This window comes from Pteropus vampyrus, unplaced genomic scaffold (genome assembly GCF_000151845.1).
Source record: "Pteropus vampyrus isolate Shadow unplaced genomic scaffold, Pvam_2.0 Scaffold144, whole genome shotgun sequence".
NCBI classification, from domain to species: domain Eukaryota; kingdom Metazoa; phylum Chordata; class Mammalia; order Chiroptera; family Pteropodidae; genus Pteropus; species Pteropus vampyrus.
The window spans coordinates 304,175-329,628 of NW_011888925.1; the positions used below are offsets into that span (position 1 = coordinate 304,175).

General features: G+C 42.5%; 2 protein-coding genes and 1 pseudogene across 7 annotated transcripts in view; 1 reads left to right on the forward strand and 2 right to left on the reverse strand.

Annotated features, from left to right (window-relative positions):
- The window catches only part of TMEM216 (transmembrane protein 216), a 5,293-nt gene extending 2,699 nt beyond the window's left edge, over positions 1-2,594 (forward strand). Inside the window, exons 4-5 of one of the 3 annotated variants that reach the window (XM_011368601.2) lie at positions 588-789; positions 1,079-1,655. In XM_011368601.2, the coding sequence (XP_011366903.1) occupies positions 588-789; positions 1,079-1,094 (218 nt within the window). In that variant the 3' untranslated portion in view covers positions 1,095-1,655. Of the gene's footprint in view, positions 1-587; positions 790-1,078 lie in introns of all 3 variants that reach the window. The other 2 variants (XM_011368600.2, XM_023535831.1) reach the window with 2 other exon arrangements.
- A 1,631-nt stretch (positions 2,595-4,225) lies between these two features.
- LOC111745002 lies at positions 4,226-4,344 on the reverse strand (annotated as a pseudogene).
- Positions 4,345-4,593: 249 nt separating this feature from the next.
- Positions 4,594-25,308, reverse strand: CPSF7 (cleavage and polyadenylation specific factor 7). 4 transcript variants are annotated; one of them, XM_011368605.2, is made up of 9 exons: positions 25,088-25,307; positions 19,220-19,438; positions 18,284-18,387; positions 17,731-17,903; positions 14,564-14,978; positions 13,977-14,095; positions 11,592-11,760; positions 10,773-10,940; positions 4,594-6,686 (listed from the first exon to the last, which is right to left on the reverse strand). In XM_011368605.2, the coding sequence occupies exons 1-8, from the start codon at positions 25,139-25,141 to the stop codon at positions 10,778-10,780; spliced, it is 1,416 nt and encodes a 471-aa protein (XP_011366907.1). In that variant the 5' UTR covers positions 25,142-25,307; the 3' UTR covers positions 4,594-6,686; positions 10,773-10,777. The 4 variants fall into 4 exon arrangements, with proteins under 4 accessions (XP_011366907.1, XP_011366904.1, XP_011366905.1 ...); XM_011368602.2 differs by having other exon boundaries at positions 4,598-6,686; positions 17,758-17,903; XM_011368603.2 differs by lacking the exon at positions 10,773-10,940 and having other exon boundaries at positions 4,598-6,686; positions 25,088-25,308.
- Between the last annotated feature and the right edge of the window lie 146 nt (positions 25,309-25,454).

Sequence of the window (25,454 nt, forward strand, 5' to 3'; positions counted from 1 at the left end):
ATCTATCAAGACAGGATCAATTAAATGACAGTATTAGTTTAATGAAATTGTTCACAGCCATTAAAAAAGAATAAGGTAGTTATATGTGGAAAGATGTCTGACTTATGTTAAATGGGAAAAAGTTGCAAAACAGTATTAGTATGATTTTTTTAAATAATAATTAATAGTACTATGTGAGTATACACACCTAAAAAAAAAATCTGAAACAATATACATCTAATAATAATTATCTCCAGGGCATGAGCATGGGTGGCTCTTTCAGTTTCTATATTTTCTAAAATTATTTTCTGTATATTGGTTGTGAAGTTTTGAATGAATATTATTTTCATAATTGAAAAAAAATTCGCCCCAATAAAGAGTCCATTGTCCCTTGAGTGAGAGCCAGACTGGAAGCAGGATTTTTGACTCCAATTCTAAACTCCAAAGCCTCTAATTTTTAGTACAGTGGGACCCCATTTATAAATCTGCATGTCCTCATTCAGGATCATTTTCTCTGCCTTGCCAGTCCATCACATCCCACTCACCTTTTCTCTGAGGCCAGGGAAAGCAGGCCACTTGGAGGTGACTCCATGGGCTGTGTCTGACAGGTACAAAGGGAAACCTCTGCCAGCGAAAGATGCCACTTGCTATTAGTGTGGCCTTGACCTTCCCATCTGCCATGATGGCCTCCTATTACCTGCTGCTGCAGACCTACGTGCTCCGCCTGGAAGCCATCATGAACGGCATCTTGCTCTTCTTCTGTGGCTTAGAGCTGCTGCTTGAAGTGCTTGCCTTGGCCACTTTCTCCAGGTACCGCTGCTGAGGGACCACTTCCTGTTACCTGAGGGTTGGGTTCCCATCCCATCCAGGGAGGGAGTCATTGTTCTTCTGCAACCTGAAGGGTCTAGAGGACTTTTAAGTGGGAAAGGGGTGTCTGTGGGACTGCCTTTCCCATTCCGGGTAGACAGTTACCACCCAGTTAGGGAAGATATTCTCCTTGTTCTTTGGGGCCAGGAGGCTTGGAATATAGAACAGTTCAGGCCAGCTGCTCTTTTTCACTGGTCTTTTAACATTTTTCTTTCTTTCTTTCTGCCATCAGTATGGACAGGATTTGAAATACAAAAATTTCAGCCAGCAGCCCTCATGGGTTGAGATCACACATGCTTCTGGTACTTTAGCAACACCAGTGAGAAATGGTGGGTCAAGTTGTCCTGGGAAAAGTTGCAGCTTTTCCTCAGCATAGACATTTGGGCAATAAACTGAGCATAAGGCCATGGGCACCGTCTTCTAAACAGGACCGTCAGCCTAAGAGAATCTTCTGCAGTCCAGCATGGGGGGGCGACAAGGCTGTCCGCCTCCTGGCCCTTCTCAGAACCAGTTTCCTGCTGACCTCAAGTTCTCCTCTTTGATCATCGTGGCCAGAGCGTCTTATGTGGACAATGTAGGCTCCTTGGGCTTCCAGCAGGACCTGAGTCACACGTACTCCTTATACGTGCTGTGCCATACCTGTCACGCATGAGGACAGAAAGCCTCAGGATGGTGTGCTCCAAGTAACGCAAAAGCCTCTTATCCCATTCTTCAGACTGAGCTCCAGAACTTTTTTAGTAGCTCATAGTGTTATTTTTCTACTTTCATCATGAAGCAAACATTTTATAATAAATACATATTTTCCGTTGTGCAGCCTTTTCCTTATGGCACCTGTCCCTAGAAATTCATCCACTCCGAGAGAGGGTAGAGACTATCCCAGGTTTGTTCTCAGGCTGTGCTTAGTGACCCAGGATGGATACAAAGACTATGATGAAGGTGTCCCACTGATTTTCTTCCCCCAGTTCCAGCCTGAATTAATTCTTAAAGGCGCCGCCAGCTTCTATGTCTTCTTCAGGTCTGTCATCCTGCAAGACTGCTTGTATTCTTCACTTCTGCCCCAAAGCCAGCATCTTGTCTCTCATTCCTCTTACAGACGATTGTCAGCTCCTTTCCAGGGTGAGGTGTAATTGGAAGAAGCATATTCTCAACTTACCAATATATGTTGGTCACTTAATATTTCAAGTTAACAACTATTTTTTTAAGCTGGAGAAATGTTGCCCTAGATGAGTATATCATCCCCTTCTCCAAGTAACCATCTTTAAAACTTTCTCATCTTGCTTGGTTGTGGCTTTTTTTTCCCCCAAGAAGCCACCAGGAGCCATGACAGAATTTACTTTAGGAAACCTTGAGTTATATGGCCCTTCTGTCAGATGAATTCTAGAATATCTGTACTTACTCAAAGTAAAAAGTAATTGGCCTTTAAGCATTCCATTTTGTTTTTAAACTCTGATTATTTTCTGTGATCAGGCTCATTCTCATCCTGTAAAGGGCTCCATTGTTTAATGCACGGATGCTTTTTCTTGTTTTCTATTCCTTCTGTGTCCTTGCCTCCTGCCTTCAGAGTTCTATCCAAAAACCGTGGTAGACAGGCCTAATGAACCATGGAACAATATTTAAAAATCCATAAGAATGTTCCTGATACTTAAATCACAAACCCCACTAATACCCCGATTTTCTCTCGCTTCTCGTACTGCTTTCTCTAGCCCTGCCTTGAAGAAATCACTGGCATTAAACTGGAGAGGAACCCATTGTCCATGGCCCATTTCATTTAGAGGTTCAGTGGTGAAGGTCACCCTCCCAGCAGCACACATAAGTGAATGGAAGGGTCAGTTGGAAGTGTAGAGGTAGCTCATTCAAAGGGACCTTAGAGACCAACTTAATCTAATCTTCCACTTTGCAGTCTTAAAGATGGGGAAGTAACATAACCAAGTGTCATATAACTGGTCACTAACAGTTAGAACTAGAAACCCTGTTTATGAATCTCAGTCTGGATTAGTAAATTTCATTCTTCACAGGTACCACTTGAGGATGAGAATGAATGGTTGAAAAGGGAGCTGTGATTAGAAAAAGTCCCTCATTTACTTCATGGTTATCTGGAAGCTTAGTGCAGTTTCCCTTGGGTGGCTCCAGAAATGTTCATTCATCCTGATGCTTGTTGGAGCCACCTGTGTGGATGCAGTTAGTCACACCAGAGTAGAACATCATACAACAGAAACCGAGGCAGGGCAAGAATCACAGTTAGGCTTTCTGGGTTAACATGGTCAGGGGCTGTACTCACTGCATGCCATGGGAAACCACTTTATAGCCTGTGCAGACCTGCAAGCACCACCATTCTGGCACAGTGGAGAGGACTGAGCAAAGGAGCAGACTCTGGTCACACAAGCTAGAAAAGGCCTGCTCTCATATTCAAACTCATGGCTGGAACTGTCAAGTGACTGCATGGCCATCTCCAGCGGCTGCAGTCTGGCCCCATTCCAGAAGCACTTAAGACACACAGATTTGGGTGTACCATGGCAGCAACTTGTAGACCAATGTTCATCCAGTGCCTGGCAGAGTACATTTAGTGTACACAATCCTGAGGCAAAAGGAAATTGACCCATGTTTATCACACGTGTCCAAAGGCATTCAACTTAAATAGTAAGAGTTAGGACTTGAACCTGGAGTTGTCCCAAAGGTCAGTCCCCTTCTATACCACCATGGTAACTCCTAGATGAAATCAAAGCTAAACTAGCAGCCCTCACATTTTCATTTACATAAGTCATCTGGCACATAAAAAGATTTCTAGACTTTACGTTACGTAGAGATTGATGCAGCACAGAAGCAGGAATTTTAGCAGGCATGGCAGACAATGGAGAAGCAGGTGGCTGTGAACTTCAACAGTGGTCTAAATTCTGACAAGGACTCCCAATTTTTTTCCTTCAAGTTCACATTGTCATAGACCTACCTCTAGGGAATTTCCCTTCTACTAAGTTTTAGATTTTGCCCTTACTGGTCCCAATACACATTATATATCACCAGGTCTCTGGTTCATCTTTTTATCGTGTAACTCTCCTTTTGTTCACCTGTTTTTTAAAAAGCCAGCAGCTCTCTGGAATCCCTTCTGCCTTCTAATCTGTACTTGCTCATATGTAGATCAGTTTACAAAAGACATTATCTCTAGTTCTTAAAACATCCCTGCATGGAAGCAGAACAGCTATCATTTTCATCTCACAGATTAGACTGAGGTTCCATTGCTTGTCCATGGTTAGATTGGCAGGTGGAAGGAGGCACCAGCGATCATGTGTTCTAACCCCTAGCAGAGGATTCTTCCCTTCCTGACATTGAACTATACAAGGTAGGACATTTTATTGAGAATAAATCTTAAGAATCTTTTTTTTTTTTCTTTTTACGCCTGGTCTTCCTAGGTGGTCTCCCATCCAAGTACTAACCAGGCCCAACCCTGCTTAGCTTCCGAGATCAGACGGGATTGGCCTTGTTCAGGGTGGCATGGCCATAGAAATCTTAAGAATTTTGAAGGGTAAAAGATGACTTAGAATTTTCTTTAACCAGGCTGTTTAGCTGGCTAAGGAAAAAAGCTAAATTTCAAGGGGCACTTCCAAAGGTTTGCACTAGGTCTCCTAATGTGTGTACCACAGGCAACTGCATGCAGTTCCAGCTAAGAACCCAGGGTTTCACTACCATCCCACAGCATCTACATCAGCCCATGCCCATGCCCCAGACACCTCAACAAATCTATTCAATGCAGAATCCATAAAACAGCTCACACCCCATTTATTATTTAAAAATACTTTTTTACAAAAGGAAAAAAATACAATGCAGTATAAAAGATTGACAGCGTCATCAAGTTTATTACACAATTTTCAACCTATCAGAAAGACAAACAAATCACCGACGACAGGGGGACGGGGCCTTGGCCTTTGTGAGGGTTGGGTTTTTTTTTTTTTCCTTTTGCTATCAGGAAATAAAACTAAAAATTGTGTCATTGAGTAAAAACAAAACAAAAATGGGGAGAAAAAATTCTCCGGGTAAACGGCTTTTCTGGTATTCTATATATATATTTTTCCTTAAACTGTCACCTTACTTGGTTTTCTCTACATTTTAAAAAGACACCCGGAGCTGCTCTCGAGGATAAGCACATCACTGAACACTTGGCTAGTTGGGCGGGGTGCCACGTTCTGAAGTGGAGGTGGGGATGGGGTTGGGGACAGGGGGGAAAAAAAGCTACACATCTGTAGCCTCTGTCCCGAGGGAATGTGCCTCTCCAACCCTGGGGGGACTCCCTCAGTGACTGATTGAGGGCTATGTCAGAAACGTGCAGGGAACAGAGGAAGGGTTCAGTCCAACTCAGTCTCTCCTCTCTGAGCCAGAAGGGTCTCCAATGACCCAACATCTCATATGCCAAGTCTCATCTCACATGCCACATCTCTTCCCATGTTAGATGCCATGTGCCCTGCAGATGCATGCGCAAGTAGCATCCATCGCCCCGTGGGTACTGCAGGACCCTGTTGCTGCTTCTTTCTTCAGCAACAACCACGTCACAATTTGGATGGTACGGGAAAAGCAATTCCATATGCCTGTGTGGAAAATGGCCCCCAGAGTGGTGGTCCTTAGAACTCAGAGCTGAGCTCATCCAAGTCACGGCTCCACTTCTTCCCTGCTCCTTATCGAAGGCAGGAAGTACCTCCAGGCAGAGCGAGGGGAGCTAGTAAGTCAATAGTCAAAAGGTGGAAAGACACCAAATTTGTGACTTTTACCTGTCTACCAGTGCCAGGTTATCCCACATTAAGTAGAAGTATGTACCTGGGGGATGCAAGCCCATGCTTACATCAAACCTGAAAAAAGAAAAGCCTATGGAAGTAGGTCGTATCCTGCCCAAATTGCCTCCTTCCCCATGCCTCTTGGTACTTCACAAGAGTTCTTTACTGCTGAGGTCCGATGTCCCCACCCTCCCAATGGCAGTACCTTCCTCTAAAACAAGGAAGCAGCCTTCTTGGGAGAAGAGCTCCACTTGTGAAACGGCAAAGCCCTAGGGAAAGGGAACACCTAGTAGAGCTGGTTTTGCAAGAGGCAACCAAGCATGAAGCAGCGGAGGGTGGAAATTGACTCTGCCGGGCTCCCCAGCAGAAAGTAGCCTCCTGGGCCTTCTCTGCTCAGGAGGGGCAAGTCCACTGAGGAGGCTGGGCAGCAGGGAGCTGGAAGGACTCAGCCCTCTAGGGGGTCAGGGAAACAAACCGTCAATATGTAAGAGAAAAAAGCAAGAGTAAGAGAAGCTTTTCATAAGGTAATTTCTGTTCTCATGGTCTCTCCTCAAAGGGCTGGGAAGGTAAAGGAATTAAACAAAGTGGTATGTTAGCATGGGGGTTGGACCCTCTTGGCCCCATCAAACCTAGTGCTGAGGGCAGGACCCTGGGCATAGTTTGGCACACCCAGTCACTCTCCTAGACAGATCCTACACGGAGGATCCATTTTCTTTGGGAAGGAAGTCTTCCCATCAACCTCACCACTAAACTGCTCCTGGAGAATCAGAAACTCATACGTTTCCTTGGACAAAGCACCATTCTCTATGGAAACCAGGGGCCTGGACATGTTTTCTTCCTGTCTGCCACCCCTCCCACCCCATAAAGTCTTTAGGTTCTTTCTCCTGGCAGACAGGAGGTGTGGGATTGGGAGAGCTGTCAAGCAGTCTTCAATCCTGTAGGGCAGAGGGTATTCCCTGGGTGTCTGGAGGGGGTTAGGGGTTTGGAGGAAGGGGGAGGGGTGGATCGGCCTCCGTCCTTTAGTCCTGATCAAGGTGAGGAGATGCAAGTCCATTAAAAAAACATTTGCTTCCAACCAGACTCCTGTAATGAGAACATCAGAAGAGAAGAAAACACAAATTAGAGGTTACTTTCTGATTAACGGGCTTAAATGAATTACACCGGCAGTTTCTAACGTTACATCACATGACATAGGGGATACAGACAGAATGCAAGCCTGGGGGAAGTCAAAGAAAGCAGGATTGCCTGGGAGTGTCTGGCACTGTGAGTAGTGAGGGAATGGTTGGAGAAGCTACAGTGAGTAGAGAGAAAAAAGCAGTGACATCTTTAAGATTAGGGAGAGAAACATAGACAATGAAATGAGGTCTCAAAGTAGTTTTGATTGAAAAGGAGACTTTGGCTGGAAAAGTATGGAAACTACATTTCGAGAAAGTTGCTATGAGGGAACATGGTGATTTTAAATACTGTTTCAGAAAATCTATTCTGAGCAAGTCATAGCTTACCTTAAGGGGAGGGGGCAAATCTGGAAATGGGAGGTACAATGGTGAGAAGACATGTGTGTACATAACCACATCCATTAACCCCCACACCCCCAAAAGGCCCTCGCAGGGAACATGTACTTACACAGGAACCTCCTAAACCTTTTTCTTCTTTTAAAGAAGCCCTGGTTAAACCTGATTCCAAACAGCACTCTTATGAGTATGTATGTGTGCATGCACACACACACGGAACCAGAAATGTTCTAAGCAGTACTAAAACTCAAGAGATTTTAAGTCTTTTCCTAGATGACAGCTGTGGGTGAAGGACCAAGAAGAATGCTAACACCAAGCTCGAGAGATCTGGCCAGGCCAGAATAGAAAGCAGAGCATGGAAGTAAAAGAAAATTATCAGCAGTTACCATCCGAGAAACTTAAAAGCACAATTAAGAACAAGCCACCTGTCACATCTCTCTCTAGTCCACTCAGCCGTTGTTCCAATGTTGCACTATCAATCTACAGGGACTGGCTTGGTCAGTCTGACCACATAAAATAGAATAGCTAAACAGAAAAAGAGAGATTAAATTCAAGCTTAGGATTTCTGCTAACACCCAAACTGACAAAACAGCACCCACACAAATGCTCACCCTTTACGCACACACTATAACCTGGAGGAGTCAGCCAAGAAAAGACACCCACAGCTGTGTGATCCTTCGAACACTCTGAAATGGCACCTTTTCAGCTCGAGAGCTTCAGAATCAGTTATGGCCTCTGCCTTCTGGCTTCTCTAAACACGTATGCAGGTAGGTATTTGTCTCATTTTCTATAGGAAAACTGAAGCCCTCAGTGCCTTCTCAATTTCACGTCGCTTGGGCTACTGAATCTTTGCACTGGACTAGGAGAACAGGAATGAGGTGAGACTAACCATATTTCAAGTAGGATAAGGTCCTAAAATAATGAAACGATAGCCGAGAACTATAAAAAGTTAAAACCACCAATTAAGAATATCCTCAAACTGCAAAGAATACACACATATACCCTGAAAGAGACATACTTTGGGAACTGGTCCTATAAAACAGGACGCAGATAACTAGTGCAAGAGAAATATAAACTATAGCACCCAATTCTTAAAGGTTATGGCTATATTTTGGTGGTAGTGTTTGAATGGAGACAGAAGCCAAAGACTGCTGAAGTGGACCGATCAGACTTCAGACTCCAGAGGCGGTGCCTATCCTGAGGAAGGATGGACAAAGATCACTCATCTACTGCTGATGGACCATGCCTTTTGCTCTCAAGAACACTGTTCACACAATATAAACACTATTATTTTCTTACTAAAAGGTATTATACATAGAGCTTGCAAAGTTCTCAAGATAAATGAGGTCCGTGCACCATCTCCCCAACATGAAATCTAAGTCACAACTTGGCAACTGCAGATGGAATTAAGAGTCCTTAAGATGAAAATGTGAGAAATTGACCTTTTTAGGGTCTCTGATTCAGTTCTTTTGGACTAAATTATTATTTGGATGGAATAACCTACATAGGAAAAGTTGGGGAATTGGAAAACCTTCCCCAGAGTTCCTTTTCCTCATCTTGTCATAGGCCCGCACCAGCCAGTGACTGTTTTCTGGGAACTACTGGGTTATGGTTTTCAGTTATCCAAACTGAATCATCCTCATAATGGAAGAAATAATCCCATTTTACAGGTGGAAGAAATTAAGTAAAATGACAACCAAAGTCTCAGGTTCAGATATTCAATCTCCAAAGTACCAATAATCAGAGGATCTCAATTTTTTTTGTCAAAAGGCTGTGAGAAGCAAAGCCACCAGAATGGTGACATGCAGTTACATGTTCTAACTACCAAGCGGACGCAGCCTCAGAGACTATAATTCGTGCTCTGCGCAGACCAAGTAACATCTCCCTGGTCACTCTTATCCTAAGTCAGCTCCACAGGACACACACTGTGGGCTGCAGGATTGGGCAAGGGTGGTGATAACTGACCCACGGCGACACTAGCAACTGTGCGAGCTCCAACGAGAAGGGAAGGCTGCTACTGCTGCAGAGGGCTGAGACCGGAGCAAAGTCCTACTCTAATGCCCACCCTCCTGCCTGCTCCAAGACTGAATTACACCAAAGCTATTTGTGGGCTCCACCTCCCCTAGAGTCTGCTTTTCTGGAGGATGTGTTGGTACCTCCCAAAATTCAGCCTATGGCAAAATCTAGAAAGAACTATCCAGAACCCACGCCCTAACTGGTATCTTAGATTTCAATGTCAAGCTCTCGAAGATTTTTGTGGAATGAATGAGTAGTTTAAGAACAGAAGGGAAGCAGGTAAAAAATGTAACTTTTCATTTTCCCACTTATCTGCCACCTATAGAAGATGACAAAATTCCCAGCTATAATTCTGCTTAATTTAATGCCAAACAACATAGTAGAGGGCAGCAGCCAAACACAGCAAGACTCCTTTTCATGTCAGGTTGTCGGTAAGCAAAATATTGCCAAGTTTTCCAACTGTTTACAGCTCTTGCTTGTGAACTTCAGGCACTCACTGGTGGGGAGGTTTCCTTCCGCCTTCTTCATCTATTCATCCAGCTATCCACCCCAAAGATCCCAAACATAACCATTCCTACTCCTCACCTCCCTTCTCAATTACCATGACTTCAGACCAACCAAATCAACATGTACCTGAGAACATTTTCATAATGCACTTGATATGAAACCACAAGAGACCCCAAAGTCACCTGGATCACGCAGCAGCCTTCTGGAACCACAAACGGACCACCCTAGAGTCTAAACTACTTTTAAAGATCTCCACAGAAACAGAGTCAACAACCATTCTTGCTTACATATTAGAAACCATCTGCTGGAAGCTTGCTTTCAGTAGCGAGTGCCGAGCTGATGGGATATAACCTGGAGCCACTCTGAGAATAAAAACAACAGTGCTGGAGCCCCTGGAGCCAGGCAAGCCTAACTCAAAGTTTCAATTACCTGAGGTACTATGGTTCCCCCACCTCAACTCTCCTGCTTTTGTGTTGCTTTAAAAAAGAAATATTTGCTGTCAATAAGCTTTTCCAAAACAAATACATCTTGCCATTGAAATATCCTCCATCGTCTCTAAAGCTATTAAGGATAATTATTTTTTTCAGATCAGTTTTCTCCTGTCTAAAGTATTGTGATTTTCAAAATCTTTTAAATAGATATTACTTTTTTACTTGAAAGTTTGGTAGGGTTAAAATATAACAATGATGATAACATGGCTGTCGTTTATTGAGAACTTACTATGTGACAGGAACTACAGGTGCTAAATGCCTATGGATTACCTCGCTGACTACTCAGCAATCTAATGAGACAGCTGCTTTGATTATCTTCATTTACAAAGTGAAGAACTGAGGATCAGAAAGTAATACGGCTAGAGGAGCTGGATTCACACTCTGGCACTGCCTGCAGACATGGAGCTGTCTCAGATACCAGGGCAAGGCAGCCAAGAAAACAAAAATAACTTCATCTCGGGGCCATCTCAGGGTGAGACTCCTGACAAACAAGCAGGAAATCTGCCCTACTGAATTTTCAGTTACCTAAATCAGAAGTCCTCCATCCCCTTTATTTGCTTTAAAAAGAGACAGAAATCTTCACTATCAATAATTTTTCTTTCATGAAAGATCATCCACCAGCCAGAAACGGGGCTCCGTCCCACCTTTCTCAGTGGTGCCGGTCCCGTTCTCTATCCCGGTGTCTCTCATGCTCTCGGTTCCTCTCTTGGAAATAATCGTCATGCCGATCTTCATTGTGAAGCAGGTCCCGGTGCCTCCTGCTGCTCTCCCGGGACCGGCTAGGTGACCTCTCTCGGGACCGATGTCTTTTCCTATTAGAAAGAGCCTTCAGCCTCACTCAGAGGGCCTGCCACATTCTTTCCTAAAATGTTGTGTTTTGGTATCTTCTAGTATTTGCCTAAACCAGCCTTCTACTACTCTACCACGGACCCGCTCCCTGAGGATGTTAGCTCTTTGAGGACTCGTCTCTTTTGGGAAAATAAGAACAGTTAAATTTGTTGAGATCTTACTAATGTATCAGGCACAGTGCTAAGAGCTTTACATGCATTATCTCATCTAACATTTACAACAGGTTGGTAAGGTCAGTACTACTACCATCTTTTTTAAAAAAATGAGAAAAATAAGGCCTAGAATGTTGGTAATTCCACACTCAAAGTCATACAGGTGGGTAAGAACTGGGATTCAAATCCAAGCAAGTATGGCTCCAAAGCCCATGTTCTTAGCAATACCAGTCTGTCTTTTTTCCTAAATAAGCCCATGCCTCACCCAACACAGATTCCAGACATGCCGAAATTTATTAATGCAAGTGTTTAGTTAATTTCTTCCCCTTGAGGGCATGAGGGCTAGGTCTGCTCTTTCAGCCAGGTCCCTGCCAGATACTCTGGGCTCCCTTGCTCCCCCTGCCAACCCCTGGAAGAGTGCTGCACAGGAGTGGTAGGCTGCTGAAGCGATCATCGACTCACCTGGACGAGCTCCCGCTGGCACCCACACTGTAGGACTTGGCTTCAATGCCATGAAGACAGTCCTTAAGAGAGGAGATGAGGACACGGCAACGCTCATCATTGGCGACCCGGGACTGTTTGATAACAGCAATGGCTGTGAGCAGCGTCTCAATCGCGTCACTGTAATCCCCTGACAGGGGATGGATGGGAAAGGCCAAGGATGAGCAGAGGCAGTAAACTAACTGGACCAAAAGGAGAACTCAGGAGGATACAAACCAAGAGTAACTAGCTGTCCCACAGAACCACGGTAAAATGGACGAGGAAAAAGTGGCAGGTATAAAACTGGATGGCACCTATATTCCAATGGTTTGGAATCAAATAGAGATTCTCAGATATTGCTAGTGGATGTATAAATCGGTGCATATATGTCTGAGAACTATTTGACAACATCCTTTAAAATAAACAACGTGCAAACTTTTTGACCCAGGAATTCCAAAAATTTTCTAGTTCTGTTTACAACTATGTATGTTTAACGGTATTTCAATGTTGTTTGTTGTATTAAAGAATTCAAAACAACTTAAAGTTCCTTCAATAGGGTCTGGCTATATAAATTACACAACACTGGTTATACAGAATACTACATGGTTGTTAAAAAGCATGAGGTAAATCTGTGTGTAAACAAAGTAATCCATGTAAAGCGCTTAGCACAGTGCCAGGCACACAGCAAGGACTCAATGTTAGGTATTATACACTGATACAACAGATGTCCAGAATATATCTTAAAAAGTTACAAAACAACATTTCATTTTTATAAAAACAATCAAAATTATATATGTTTCATGCACAGGAAAAAAAAGATCTGGATAGGCAAAATTGTAAAAGGCGGACGTGTAAGTGGTCCTTGTGTGGAGGGCCTTTCATTTATTAACACTGCATATTTGTCTGAATTACTTTAAGTCTATAATCAGATGTGTGTATACATGTATGTAATGTGTATCTAAATGTATATGTAGAATATATGTGTGTGTGTATATATATGTGTATAATTAATTAATTCATTTATTTAAATTATGCTGCCATCAAGAACGAGTCCCCTCATTCCCAAATCTGTGCAATGCCTGGCGCAGGGCAGGTGCCTGCATAACACTTTTGTAAGCTAAGTCAGGAGCATAAAGGACAAGAATAATGCAAAGAAAGCATGAAACCAGACAAGGGTCTAGTGATGAGGACTGGCGGCTTCCTCTGTGCAAAGCAATAATAAAATAGAAGCTACAGAAGAACTATTATTCTGTGGGCCCAGGAACACCAGGGAAGGAATTTTTGCCTATTTTATAGGCATTCGATAAATATCTGTGCTTTGAGTGACTGACACAACAAGAGTGGAGGGAGACAGAGATTCAGATTTTGATCATCTCAGTGTAAAGGAACTGGTGAAGATTATTTTCACTATAGTCCCTTGTATATCTGACAATGAGCACAGATTACTTTTTTACTTAAAGAGATTTATTCAGATGCCAATAAAGGTTTTCTGGAGGAAAAAAAATATATATATATATATAGAAAAAAAAAGAATATATACACTTTCTATTTTTAACCTACTCTGTGAATTCAAATTTTGCAGCCAAAGATGAGAAATCACGAAAAAAAGATGATAATATTTAGGGTTAACTTATTTCTTAGGAGATCTGGCAGTCTACATCTACATTCATGTGGGAAACACACAGAAAATAAGTGAATGATTAATATAATGTGAAATGTAGACCAGAACCCTGAAACTTCCTATATTTTCTTCTTTTAGGAACCAAAGATTCTGTGCCTGGGGCTCTCAAGAGTCATGGCTTCTGGTTCTGCCCACTTAATATCGACAGCAGGGCAAGTTAATAATAAGAGCATATCATGTCTTAAGATGACACCCAGCAGACTTGCCTCTTTCTAGGATAGGCTACACGGAAGCCACCAGCTCTCCCTAGATCCCCAATTGTAATTAGATTCCATATCAAACCATCATCTAGTTGAGGCATCAGTCCTAAAAACTCAGGGTCTGCACTCGGCACTGGATCCACTACATAGACACTAGATCCATTGAGGTCAAGATCTCCATGAGACAGGAATTTCGTTCTACAACAAATACTGCAATGAGAGGGTATTAGTTATTTATATTCTAGGCACTGAGTTGGTTTTCATGGGGCAGGTCTAGCCAAAGGCTAAATAACACCAAAGGAGTCCCAAAAGCCAAAAAAATCAGGTTACATATTGCTTTTTAGAATGTGCCGCCCTTGAGAATCTAACAGTGCTCCAACTTTATCTTGAATTTCTTGCCAACGTAAGTAGCAGAACATGAAAAAATGGAAAAATAGTGCAAAAACTAAAGGCAAGGAAAAGGCGGCAAAGGTAAGGTTGAGTTACCTGCACTGGCTCCAGATACCGCTTTGGAAATGGCACTGCTGGAAATTGCTCTGTTTCGTTTCATGATCTCTTCAAATTCTGCTTCACTCACTGTAGAGGGCGGAGGGCCCGAATCTCGGCTGCACAGAAATAATACCATTCCTGATTGTCCACCTCCCTTATTATCCTTACCACATTCTATAATACCATGTTATCTGCTCTCCTGTATAACGTCTTAAACGTTTTGTGTGTTCATGTTCTCTTCACGGACAGGATTTGTGTCATGTACTTTTGTAACTCTGGGGTGACCTAATAGTGCTAGACATCCACAGCCTTCCTAATAGCCACTATGGCACTCAATTTAATCAAGCTCCTTAAAGAGAGACATGAAACACATAATATGGGTCAAGTGGTTAAGATGTAAACAAAATACCAAATAAAAACATTATCCAATATTTTGTATTTCCCAGGACTCAACGCTATGACAACAGTTTCCACAGGGAAAACATAAAAATTCAGTGCTCACTTCCTCAGGGAGAAAATGCTTCATTCACATTGTCTACCCTCGTACAACTGGCTCAGATCTGAAAGGAACAAGATAGTCTTACCTTCCATGGTGGTTATAGGGTGCCGAGGCCTTCATGTATGTATCTGGTGGAGGCCCCACTGTAGCATTTGGTGGGGGGAAGAAGGCTGGATTGAGGTGAAGGGCAGGTGGGATGGCCCCAGGGGGAGGTACAGCCAGATGAGGAGGTAATCGAGGAGGAGGGGGCATGAGATGCTGGTAGTGAATGCCAGGAGGAGGAGGAGGGACCCCAAAACTTGAAGAGAGAGGTGGTGGAGGTGGAATTGGGGGTGGAGGCAGACCCATCAGGGGGAGGGCTGAAGGAGGACGATTGAAGTAGGGTAGCACACTGGGGGGCTTATCCACACGGGCAGATGAGGGTACAAGGTTCTCAGAGGGTGTGGCCCGTCCATCAGCAGAATCACTAGAATCTCGGGAGTGGGCCCGTGGAGGTATTCCTATGAAGCAAAAAGGAACTACCGTTACTGCGCAGGCTTTAGACATACCATGGGACCAGCTCACCCTTCAGTAAGAGGCATCTGACACCATACTGAGAAAGGTGACAGGTGGCTGAAAAAAAAGGTAAAATCATCTACTACCTTTCTTTGGCGTCAGAGAAAAAGGTCAGAGGTCACTTAGTTAAGACATAAACTCAGAAAACAATATTACCCTAAATTCTGCATGTCAAAAAATTCTGGGCTTCACATTTAATTTATCCTTAGATTTCTTTTATATTTCTAAGTGCAGAAGGATCCTAATAACCCATGAGAAAACGACTGTGTTAAAGTATGTTCATTACTGTTCAGCTGGATTCAAGCTGATTTGAAATCACATGCTCCCTGATAAGAGTGCAGGGCCTCTCTCCTTAGACTGGTCCTAATCAACCTTCTCTATCCTGCTGTACAGTTGGAATTTTCCCCTTGCCAAGGCGCTTTGGTTAGGGAATTTGGGGGAAAAAAAAGGAAGGGCAGGGGATAGATGACAATTCCTCCATCTACATACCAAAACCAGTGACTGGCATGGAGTAGAGGCATACAATGAAGAGTAGGAGACTGAAGGTTGAACAGTAAAGAGAAAATGGGAGACAAGCCAACAAAAGATCTGCCACAAAACAAGCAGATGGTACACAGCCAACAGTAGGGACTCCTAGCACGAGCTTGGTACAAAACATGCTGCAAATCTGGGAACTCCCACTACATTTCAATGGCCCAAATGCTCTACCCCACAGAGCAGCATACCAGGAACATCATCACAGCATGCTGGTATGGTGTTATGCACAACAGGAACTCAAAGCATGTGTGTATACAGCTGGAAACATGGCTGACACTGTCAAGTCACTTGGTTAAATGTGTTCCTTCTCCAATTTAATAGCCTACTCTAAACCTGATTAACATGGCCTCCAACAGAAGAACATGATCACATGGCTTTGGCGGTCTTGGAGGTAGAAAGATGCTGTTAGCAGACAAGTGTGGAGAGAAAGAAAAGTGCACCTTCAACTGAAATGTGTAAGCCCCAACTCCTGGCGAAAGCGTAAGGTAGAATTAATCACCCTAGCAACCACTTTGGCTTCTATATTGTAGGAGATCACCAGTGCCTATCATAGGACTTTCTTGCTTTTTGTGTCTCAAACACATAGCAACTTGCTTCTTCCTCAAGTTCTCTCAAAATGAAGGAAGAAGAGATATTAGCAAGTATGAGTTAGCCACCTTCCCAGCTGAAAGGGTTGTTTGTATCTATGGCTACACATCCCAAGAGTAGCAACCATTTTTTAAGCAAAGGAAGCCCAAAGGCCAAGTCCACCAACATGATATAGCAGAAAGACACCACTCAATCACCACCATCATTTCAGTAAAGAAAGGTAACACACCAAGGAGTGAACAGCCAAGTGGAGGCAGGAATGTTACCCCCGATGGGGCTGTAAATTATGCATCTTAGGAAGTCTGAAGAGGAACTACAGAAAAGACTGAACACAAGGGATTTGAAGATTCAAGGTGTCAAGGAAGAAGTGTGTGCTTTCGAACCCAGAACAACAGGAGCTCACCCCACATCCATCTGAGCTCTCAATCTAGTTAAAAGAACAACTGTTCCCATGCAAGAGAGAAGTGGCCATATTTCCACCTTCAATCCATCAATACAAGGCCTCAGCAGACCACCCAATCAATTTAAGTCACTATTTTAAGAGCAGGACTCTGACCACCCCCTCCCACTCCCCTCCACTGTAGTAAAAGAAAAGTAAAGGCAGTTGGCTGTTTCAGGCAGGGCCTTGCAGGGTGGCTGCACCTTCTGAGGTCAGGACAATCCAAGGTCTGCTCCTCAGGTTTCGCAGGTTCAGAATCTCAATTTTAATAGTTCACCCAGGGGTAATTGAACCTTAGGAGATTGATTCGCACTAACCAAACTCACAAGAGACTGATTCATAAACCAGAATGCCAATTTATTAATTTACAATGAGAAATGTAACTGCCAAGCAGACCGGAATACTTGTGTCGGCTGGTCAGCGCATTCTCTTCCCAGTAGGAGAGCCTAGTTGGGAAACCAAATCAGTATCAGAAGGTGACTTGGTGAGTACAGTCAGAATAAAGGGAATAGGTTTTTCTCTGAACTTAAGGGACACTCTCAAGGAACTAAGATAGTGTAATGCAACTTACTTTATAATGGGAGATACCTGCCAAGCAGACTAACATATTCAGGGAATTGAAAGGGCATCCCTGGACAATTACCTGGAGAAACACTGTTAAATTCTTATTCTCCAGCACTCCTTTGGTCAACTCCTGGCAGAGCACCCATCCTATCTATGTTTATGACAACATTACAGCCATCTCTATATAATTTACCTACATTTTAGGGTGGCTGCTTCTTGGTAATTTATAGAGACATGTCTTACGATTAAGCCCATTCACTATACACTGATTTTTTAAAATAGAAACACACAATTTAGAGTTGACAGGAACTTTAAACATCATGTATCTAGTTCAGATGGGGAAATAAGCCCTAAGCCGTAAAGTGACTTGCCCAAGGTCACATGACTTAATGGCAGAGCCAAGCTAGAACCTGAATCTACCTCATTCCCAGCACATACTGATCACGCCACCACCCGCAACCACCACCACCCTCTCCCAACTCCCAACTCCTCCACATTGTAGGCTGAGCCTACACCACAGAAAACACACCCACAGCCTTCCCCCCTTCAGACAGATGGTCTCCACGTACCCCCTCTTGGGACTCGGACGCACTCACGTTTCCGAGCCTGTGCCTCAAACTGTGACAAGTTCTGCCTAGTGGCTGGCCTCACATCCACTTTTTCTCCATTGAGAACTTTTCCTGGCAGAAGTTCCAACAATTTGTGGACAGAGTTTTCAGAGGCTACCACCACCTCAGCATACCTTGAGGAAGAAAAATAAAAAAAGGAATGAGATCTAGACAAATGAGAGAGGAACAAAGAAATTCTCTTCCACTTTTGGTGAAAGCTGGTAAAGCAAAGGATATTTTGCTATTATTAAACATGCACACATACAAAACTATCAACGAAAAGGTGTCAGCCTATAATCTTCCTATTTGAAATTAGAAATCAGCTTTCTTTGGCCCTCAACAGATGAATGTTCTACATTGCAGCTAGGTCCCCATTCTAAGACAGCTTGCTAAAAATCAAAGCAATAAACTGGGCTAGGGGCTGGAAGGATTAAAATCCAAGGCTGAAACACAGTGCAAACCTGTTATTCCAATGGTTACAAACTAAAAGGGGCTTCTCAAACCCAGACCTCACCCTTTGGACTGGCCATTTGCTCGATTCTCTGCAAATTTCAATTCCACCACATCATAGACTCCTATAGAGCGAATAACCTGGATCAGCTGCTGGTCTGTGGTCCACTAGGGCCGGCAAGATGAAAAAGGAAGAAGCGTCAAGAGCCACACCCCCTCCCCCCAGAATGTCCCAACCCTTCCCCCAAACCTAGAATTCTAATCATCGCCATGACCTCCCACAGGAAACCCAAAAGCCCATCAATATTTTAATTAGTGCAGGCTTTTCTTACTGTCCTCGCCCATAAAGAACTCCAAGAAAACCCACTCCTCCCCCATCCCCATCTTCAGAGACTGAGAAGATTAAAACTTATTTTAACTTTGCCACTTAGGCTATCTAGTCTTCAGTTCAAACACTAACTATTAGCATCTTTTAATTATAGAACTGATAAGCTACAGTTGCCCAATATCAGAAACTTTCTCCTCAGTATGTACATTTCCTAATTTGGAAAAAAAAAAACCACCACCAGCCCAAAAACATGTCACACAATAACTTGCAGAACAACAATCACCACCTACCCCGAGTGTACTAGAGCTATCAAGGTCTTTGATCCCTGTCACCCATCATTATCACAGGACCATCTAATGACCACCAAGAGTTCAAGGTGTTCACTCTGAAATCTCATCCCACAGATGACCCTGCTAGACATAAAGCCCCAGGGTCAGGGGTGGTAACAAGATGGCAGAAAAAGCAACTACCCACTTAATCATTGCTTTCTTCGGCATCAGTACGTCCTCAGGATAGTTCTCTTTCAGAGATCAATCCAACCTGATCCCAGGAAAAAGAAATCCAACCCCATCAGAGCACAAAACAGTGCAACAGTGGTTTTTGAAAATGCCATCACCTCCCAGTGCTCTCCCACCAGCCCTCCCATAAGCCTTTTTGGATACCCATGCTCACCCAGGAGAAGCTGCCCACATAAACAGCAGCTCGCCTATTACGCAGGCCACTATAGGTGTACAGAATTGCAGGGGTCTTGTTATTGGGCTTGGGAGATGGCTCCTGGCGAACAGGAGGAGGTGGCTCAGTGCTGCTGCTTCTGTCATCTGAGGGTTGTGAGGTGGCTGTCAACACGTCATCATATAGATCAATCTGATCTGTATTGTTGAACTCTGGATCCTAAGAAATGAGGGGTTGGCAAAAGTGGGTTTGCAAACCTTTCATTTAGTTCATTTTATTTCACTCTAGTTCACTTAGAATCTAACCAAATACTTCATAAAACAACGTACAAAACATCCTTGTCCAATTCTAGGAAACTAGGTAAGAAAACTCTCTCATTTAAAACTATCACTTAATTATACTTATGTAGGTTTTTCTCTGAAGACCCTGTTAGTTGTCTGCAATGTTTCTAGCTCTAGCCACCTGGAAAAATTAAAGGTATATGATGATTAAACAAGAATGCAAATGAAGAATACAGAGATCCATCCGCTACTGTTATCAACAAGGTCAACTTCTACAGACCACATGTAAGATATCACTAAGGAAAACTTAATTTCAACATCTTATGCAATTTCCAAAATCAAGAGTTACACAAAACTTACTATTCTATTTAATAAGAAATAGAGTGTATTTATTTAGAAATAGAAAGCAAGGGAAAAGCATGTTAAAATGGGAATGAACGCAAAAAAGAATGTGAGTTACTGATTTGACTTACACAAATGATTTGGGAAGCTCTAAGACTCATGGTACATAATCCCATCTTTCTTATAACCATCAAAGAAACATTAAAAAGGCGGGGGGGGGGATAACCTTGGGGGAGTTTCCTTTACTAAGTTCTATTTCTCAAGTGACATGCAGATCTAGTACATGACACCTATATAAGAGATATCTTTGAGCAATACCAGCCACGTTCAATGATACATAAAAACAATGAAAAAGTCTCTAAAACATAAGGGTCAGAAAAGAGAAGCATCTATATCATAAGCTGTGTCACGATAAGCATTTACAATGTAAATGTGTATTCTGGAAGATATGAAAAATATACTTTTTGCCTACATGATATATTACTGTTATGAATTGAATGCTTGTGTCCTCCCTCATCCTGCCCTGATGCTTATGTTGAAACCCTACTCTCCAATGTGATGGTATTAGGAGGTAGGGCCTTCGGGAGGTAATAGAATTAGATGAGGTCTTGAGGGTGGAGCCCTCATGAATGAGATTAGTACCCTTATGAGTCAAGAGCGAGCTTGCTGCTGGCTCTGCTCTGCTCTCTCCATCATGTGAGGACACAAGTTAGTGGTCTACAACCCAGAAGAGGGCCCTCAGTAGAATCCAAACCTGATTTCAGCTTTCCAGCCTCCAGAACTATGAGAAATAAATTTCTGCTGTTTATAAGCCACCCAGTTTTTGGTATTTTGTTATTGAAGCCTGAGCTGACGAACCCTATATACCCAAAATCCTGCAACCACAATAACTACTATCAAGGGATCTTAATGTTTCAGATTTTGTAATGTCATTATCTCAGACAAGTATTTTTTTTCAGGTAACACTCTAACATTCAAATAGTGCTAAAGATGATGCTGCCAAAATGACAGAGACAAGGAGAAGCTCAAAGTGTTTTAGGAAATCTACAGTTCATTCACGTCATTGCTGCCTTTTTTAAAAAGTGAATAAAAGAAAAACCAACATTAGGTAACCTGTCTAGTTCTCTGGAGAGTCATTTCCTCTAATGAAACTCGGGACAGGAAGCTCCTATGACTTTCTCTCTTCAACGCCATCACAAGAACTGCTGACTCTGAAGTGAGACTAGAGAGATTCACTACAAAATTCATTCTTAGACCTACATATCATCACAAACTTTTAGAAACAATCTTTTAGTTTCTCAGCTTATCTGAAGTACAATGGAAGAACATTCACACTAAGATAATACTATTGGATTGTTTTGCCAGTCAAAGGGGAAAGGATTCTACTTTGAGGCATGTAAGGAATTTCAAATATCACTAATACTCTAAGGAACCCCACAAGAGAGGAGTTTAAACCATGTAAAAATATCAGAAAAAGAATGGCAAAAGTGAGTAAAATTTTTAGAGGAAACTTAAAAACGAAAAGGAATCAGTGAGGCAAATAAGCACAGGAAGACTGCTCTAGGCAGGCAAATCTATAAATAAGAATTTTGCATAAAAATGAGTATGTGAAGAATGGGGAGAGAAGCTAACACTGCAGAGTGCAGGGTGGATAATAAACTGAATAAAGTGAAGACGGCTAGGGCTAATAACTTCACAGATTATGTGTAAAATATTTCATACCCCTGATATTTCAAACAATTCCAATTCTAGATGAATCATTTATTTATTCATGTACTAGCTATGGTGATTTGTTCTCGTGGTTCAAGACAGAGTAAGAATTTAGAAAACACCTTATCCTTTCCAATGCTCTAATTCTTGGAGAGCACTACTTCATACCAAATCTAGGATTTCAAAATGGAAATTCTTTAAAAGGAATAAGGAAACACACTATCTTGGATAGTTGGTGAAATCAAATTGGGATTCCTTCTATATAGTATCTCTGATTCAGAGGTGTTTGAAAGTTGTAATAAAAAATGACCACTGATAATTGGGTAGCAAACTAACATGCAGATTTGGATAGCTCAGAGAGGAAATCCCCCATACTGTAGGCCTAGGCAAACACTCTACTCTTTCAGGGTGCCTTAAAGAATGATAGACTCCATCCTGGAAGACCTATTGTATGGAACTTACCACTTCAAGAAACACAAAAAGAAATGAGTGCAAAATTGTCATAAGATTCAAATGGTCTTTCTGGGCCATAAAGCCTCAGTTCAGAGAAGTTGGCAGGAGCTGTTCTGATGTACAGAGAAAGCATGCTGAGGATTCTGTTGAGGATTTTATTGAAGAAACAACTGATCAAGTTGAGTTTGGATTTAAATCTGCTAACACCACCAATTCATTTTACTTCTTCAGCCGGTAAGACAGAAAAACAGGTAATGGCCTGATTACCAAATAAGCTGGTGATTTATGCAGTGACAAATTAGGTTGAAGCAGAACCTAATTCTACAAATTAAGTGAACGATACAATGTTTTACATGTATTATAGATTACATTCCAGGAAGATTAAAAAGGAACTATGTTTTTAATACTCAGGAAGAATTTTGTGTTTAATTGTATAGGAAAAATTGTGATTGTCTCATGAAGCTTCTTGGTTAACAAAAAAGAACCTGCAGAATTTTGAATTTAAATAAGAGCTTCCTCATTGTATGCTCAATGTTCTTACCTTCCAGCCCCCTTTGCCTGGAATCTGAGGGAAGTAATAAAGCCTAGGATTTATTTTTCTCAAAGCAACCTACTTGATACCACTGTTTCTTTTCATTGTAATCACAACTAAAAAGTTTTGGCTTTATAAATACCATTTCCACAGTTCTCACTTCACACCCTCCTCCTTCCCTGTCACTGTCCATTGTCCTCAACCACCAGAACAACACCTCTTTTGAGCACAGGGATCCCCTTTTTCCCCCCTTTTACCTCACTAGTCCCCTCAGGTGCCTAGCAAACAGAAGTAGCTCAATAAATACTTGCTGATGGAAGTAAAGAAGAGAACGAGGCATAGCGCCTAGTTCAGAGCGCCTGCCTGTCTTAGCACTAGTAACAGAAATGAAATGCTCAGGAGAGAGGCAGCTCTCAGTTACTTTTCCAGAACCTTTCTCCCCAGTCCAACAGAGCAGCTTGAATCTCAAGACTCCCGACGTAACAGGAGTGAAGTAGCTCAGCAAGAGAGGCATCTGCAGCTCATGCTATAAGATATAAGAGATCAGAGTCGGCACCACGGGGTTCCATCTAGAAACTGTGTTCATTTTCCCTGGGGAGCAAAGTACATGTGACGGAGTTTTGGTGCGTGGATCACCTTGGGGTGAATCAGTAACATTCTTAAAACCTTATAAGACACTATCTGCACTAGCTGTTTCAGTCTAAGCCTGCTTTTAACAATTCTAACCAGACAGAAACTTTATAATTTCTTTAGCAGCCTCCAAATAACACTAAAACCAGCTTTGCCAAAAATTAACTCATTTACAGGGGGGAAAAAAGCGCACCTACCCCCGACCTTCCACAAGACATAAGACATTCAAAACCTGTACTTTCTTCAACTTGCCAAACATCAAATATTGTCTGTTTGGTATATATGCCTACTAGATTTCCCCACACCATCTCTGCTTTATCTTTAAAAAGTCTTTTTCAACAAAAAAGACCAGAGAACACAAATTGTTAAGGGCAATGACTTCTACTCTGACAAAGCTGTGACCACTGGAGAAGACCTGTGTCTTGCTGATGACCTACAACTTATACTGCATAAGCAGTTTTGAAATCTCATTTTCTCAGACCAAATGTAGCTAGACCTGTGGTCAAGGACCCTGTTCTGCTCATCTTCCAAAGTGACTTAGCAGCACTGTTATCAATCTACAGAAGGGAGCCAATTCCACCAAGGGAGTCTTCCTCTTTCCTTGCTATCTTGTGTTAAAAAACAAACCATAACTTGTTAAAAAGTAGTAAAAGTCAGATTCAAAGTAACATGAAAAACTCAGGAAAGCAATGGTTTGTAACTAAATTAACATACCAAACCTTTTTTTATCCATAATTATTTGACTTGTTTCAAAATTAAAAATTTTTTTTCATGTATTCGGGCCAATCAGCACCCACTCCAGTTTACGTGAGACACAGGAAAAGGACGATCAAAAAGTATAACTGGTGAAGCTGTATAATGAGTACGAGGTCATGACACAATTCTACTTTTGTGTTTTTAAATCTTCACATTAAAAAGGCATAATGCATTAAAAAAATTTTTTTTAATGTAAACTAATACCAAGTGAAAAAAATGTACTTCAACCTCTTCTGCTGCCTCGTATCAAAGTCAGGGTCCAAGCAGTACACTTTCCTTCTCTAGTCTGTTCTTTTTATCCTTCTCAATCCTATGTGTACCCATTATAAGACACCAATGGGAAAAAGACAGTTTACTCAAGTAGAATGGGTTGAAAACAATCCAGATAAGACATTAATAAGTTTTAAATAGCGGCTTTGGAACATTCTTGAGATATGACTTCAAGAGCTCAGATTTGAACTGTATATGAGATTATTGTTTCAAAGGAACTCACCGTATAATGTTTCTTAATGTTACATAAAGAGACCAACAAATCCAACTTAGGTTATGTGAGTGGGTCTACACCTGCTTTTTCTCAACACCCAAACAATTAAGATTTGGTGTAACACAATAAAATGTGTTACACCAAAATACCTATAGACTTCTTAAGATTGGGCTCAAGCTACTTACAGAAGATAAAAAACAATCAAAATAAAGCGAAAAATGTCACAGTATCTTTTATAGTGTGACTCTGCACTGCCTTACTATATTTTTCCAGCTGCAGTTCGAGAGAATCTCAAAGGAACGGGTATCAATACTGTCTTCATGAACATTATAACAAACACAATTGATTTTAAATGTGGTTAGTGTTTGAGGAGACAGATACCCAACTTTGGCTTCCTGGGGCAATGAGTTCCACAGGTTGATTCACCAATCTATTAAACCTAATTTTTATTTGCTCTTAAATCAAAGCCTTTAAAATTAAGCCTGAAGGCCTATATTAACATAAAGCGGAATGGTCAGAAGTCTTGAAAGTCTTTGCTAAAAGAACAATTTTAAACCCGATGAGGCGTGTTCAGGCCAATCCTCAAGGGCTGGTGGCACAATATGGAACCACCGCAAGTACGCTGGAAGTGATTCTTCAGCGGATCCAGGAAAATCCCAATGCTCCCGTTGACCCCTCACCTGATTGAACTCCTCGTCAGCGTATATATCAATCAAGTCCACTCCTTCTGACATGGCTCCGGAAGGCAGACCGCGAGCCCGGAGAATGAACAAAGTAAGAAAGATGCCACTGAGGAGAGAGGCAAGAGTTAGATGACATGAGGGTCTCAGGTTAGAAAGAAGGCAATGCTTGCCAACCTCACGTCTCCAGAGACGCAGCCTCCCGGCGGCCCAAGCTTGGCCCCACCCGCTCCGCCCCGCCCCCGGCCTCGCGCCGCCCCTCGCTCTCCCAGGCCGCCGGGGCTCGCGGGGCTCGCTGCCCATCACCCTCGGGCCCGACCTGAGCTGCGCTGCAGCCGCCTGTGGCGCGACGGGAGCGCCCAGGCCT

Excerpts from the sequence above, each read along its gene's own strand:
- CPSF7 (XM_011368605.2), bottom strand. The coding sequence starts at position 25,141 with ATGTCAGAAGGAGTGGACTTGATTGATATATACGCTGACGAGGAGTTC. Across the intron at positions 14,979-17,730 it reads CGTCCGAGTCCCAAGAGGGG|GAATACCTCCACGGGCCCAC; the intron begins GTACGTGGAGAC and ends TTTGCTTCATAG. Across the intron at positions 10,941-11,591 it reads GCCAGCGGGAGCTCGTCCAG|GAAAAGACATCGGTCCCGAG; the intron begins GTGAGTCGATGA and ends TCTTTCTAATAG.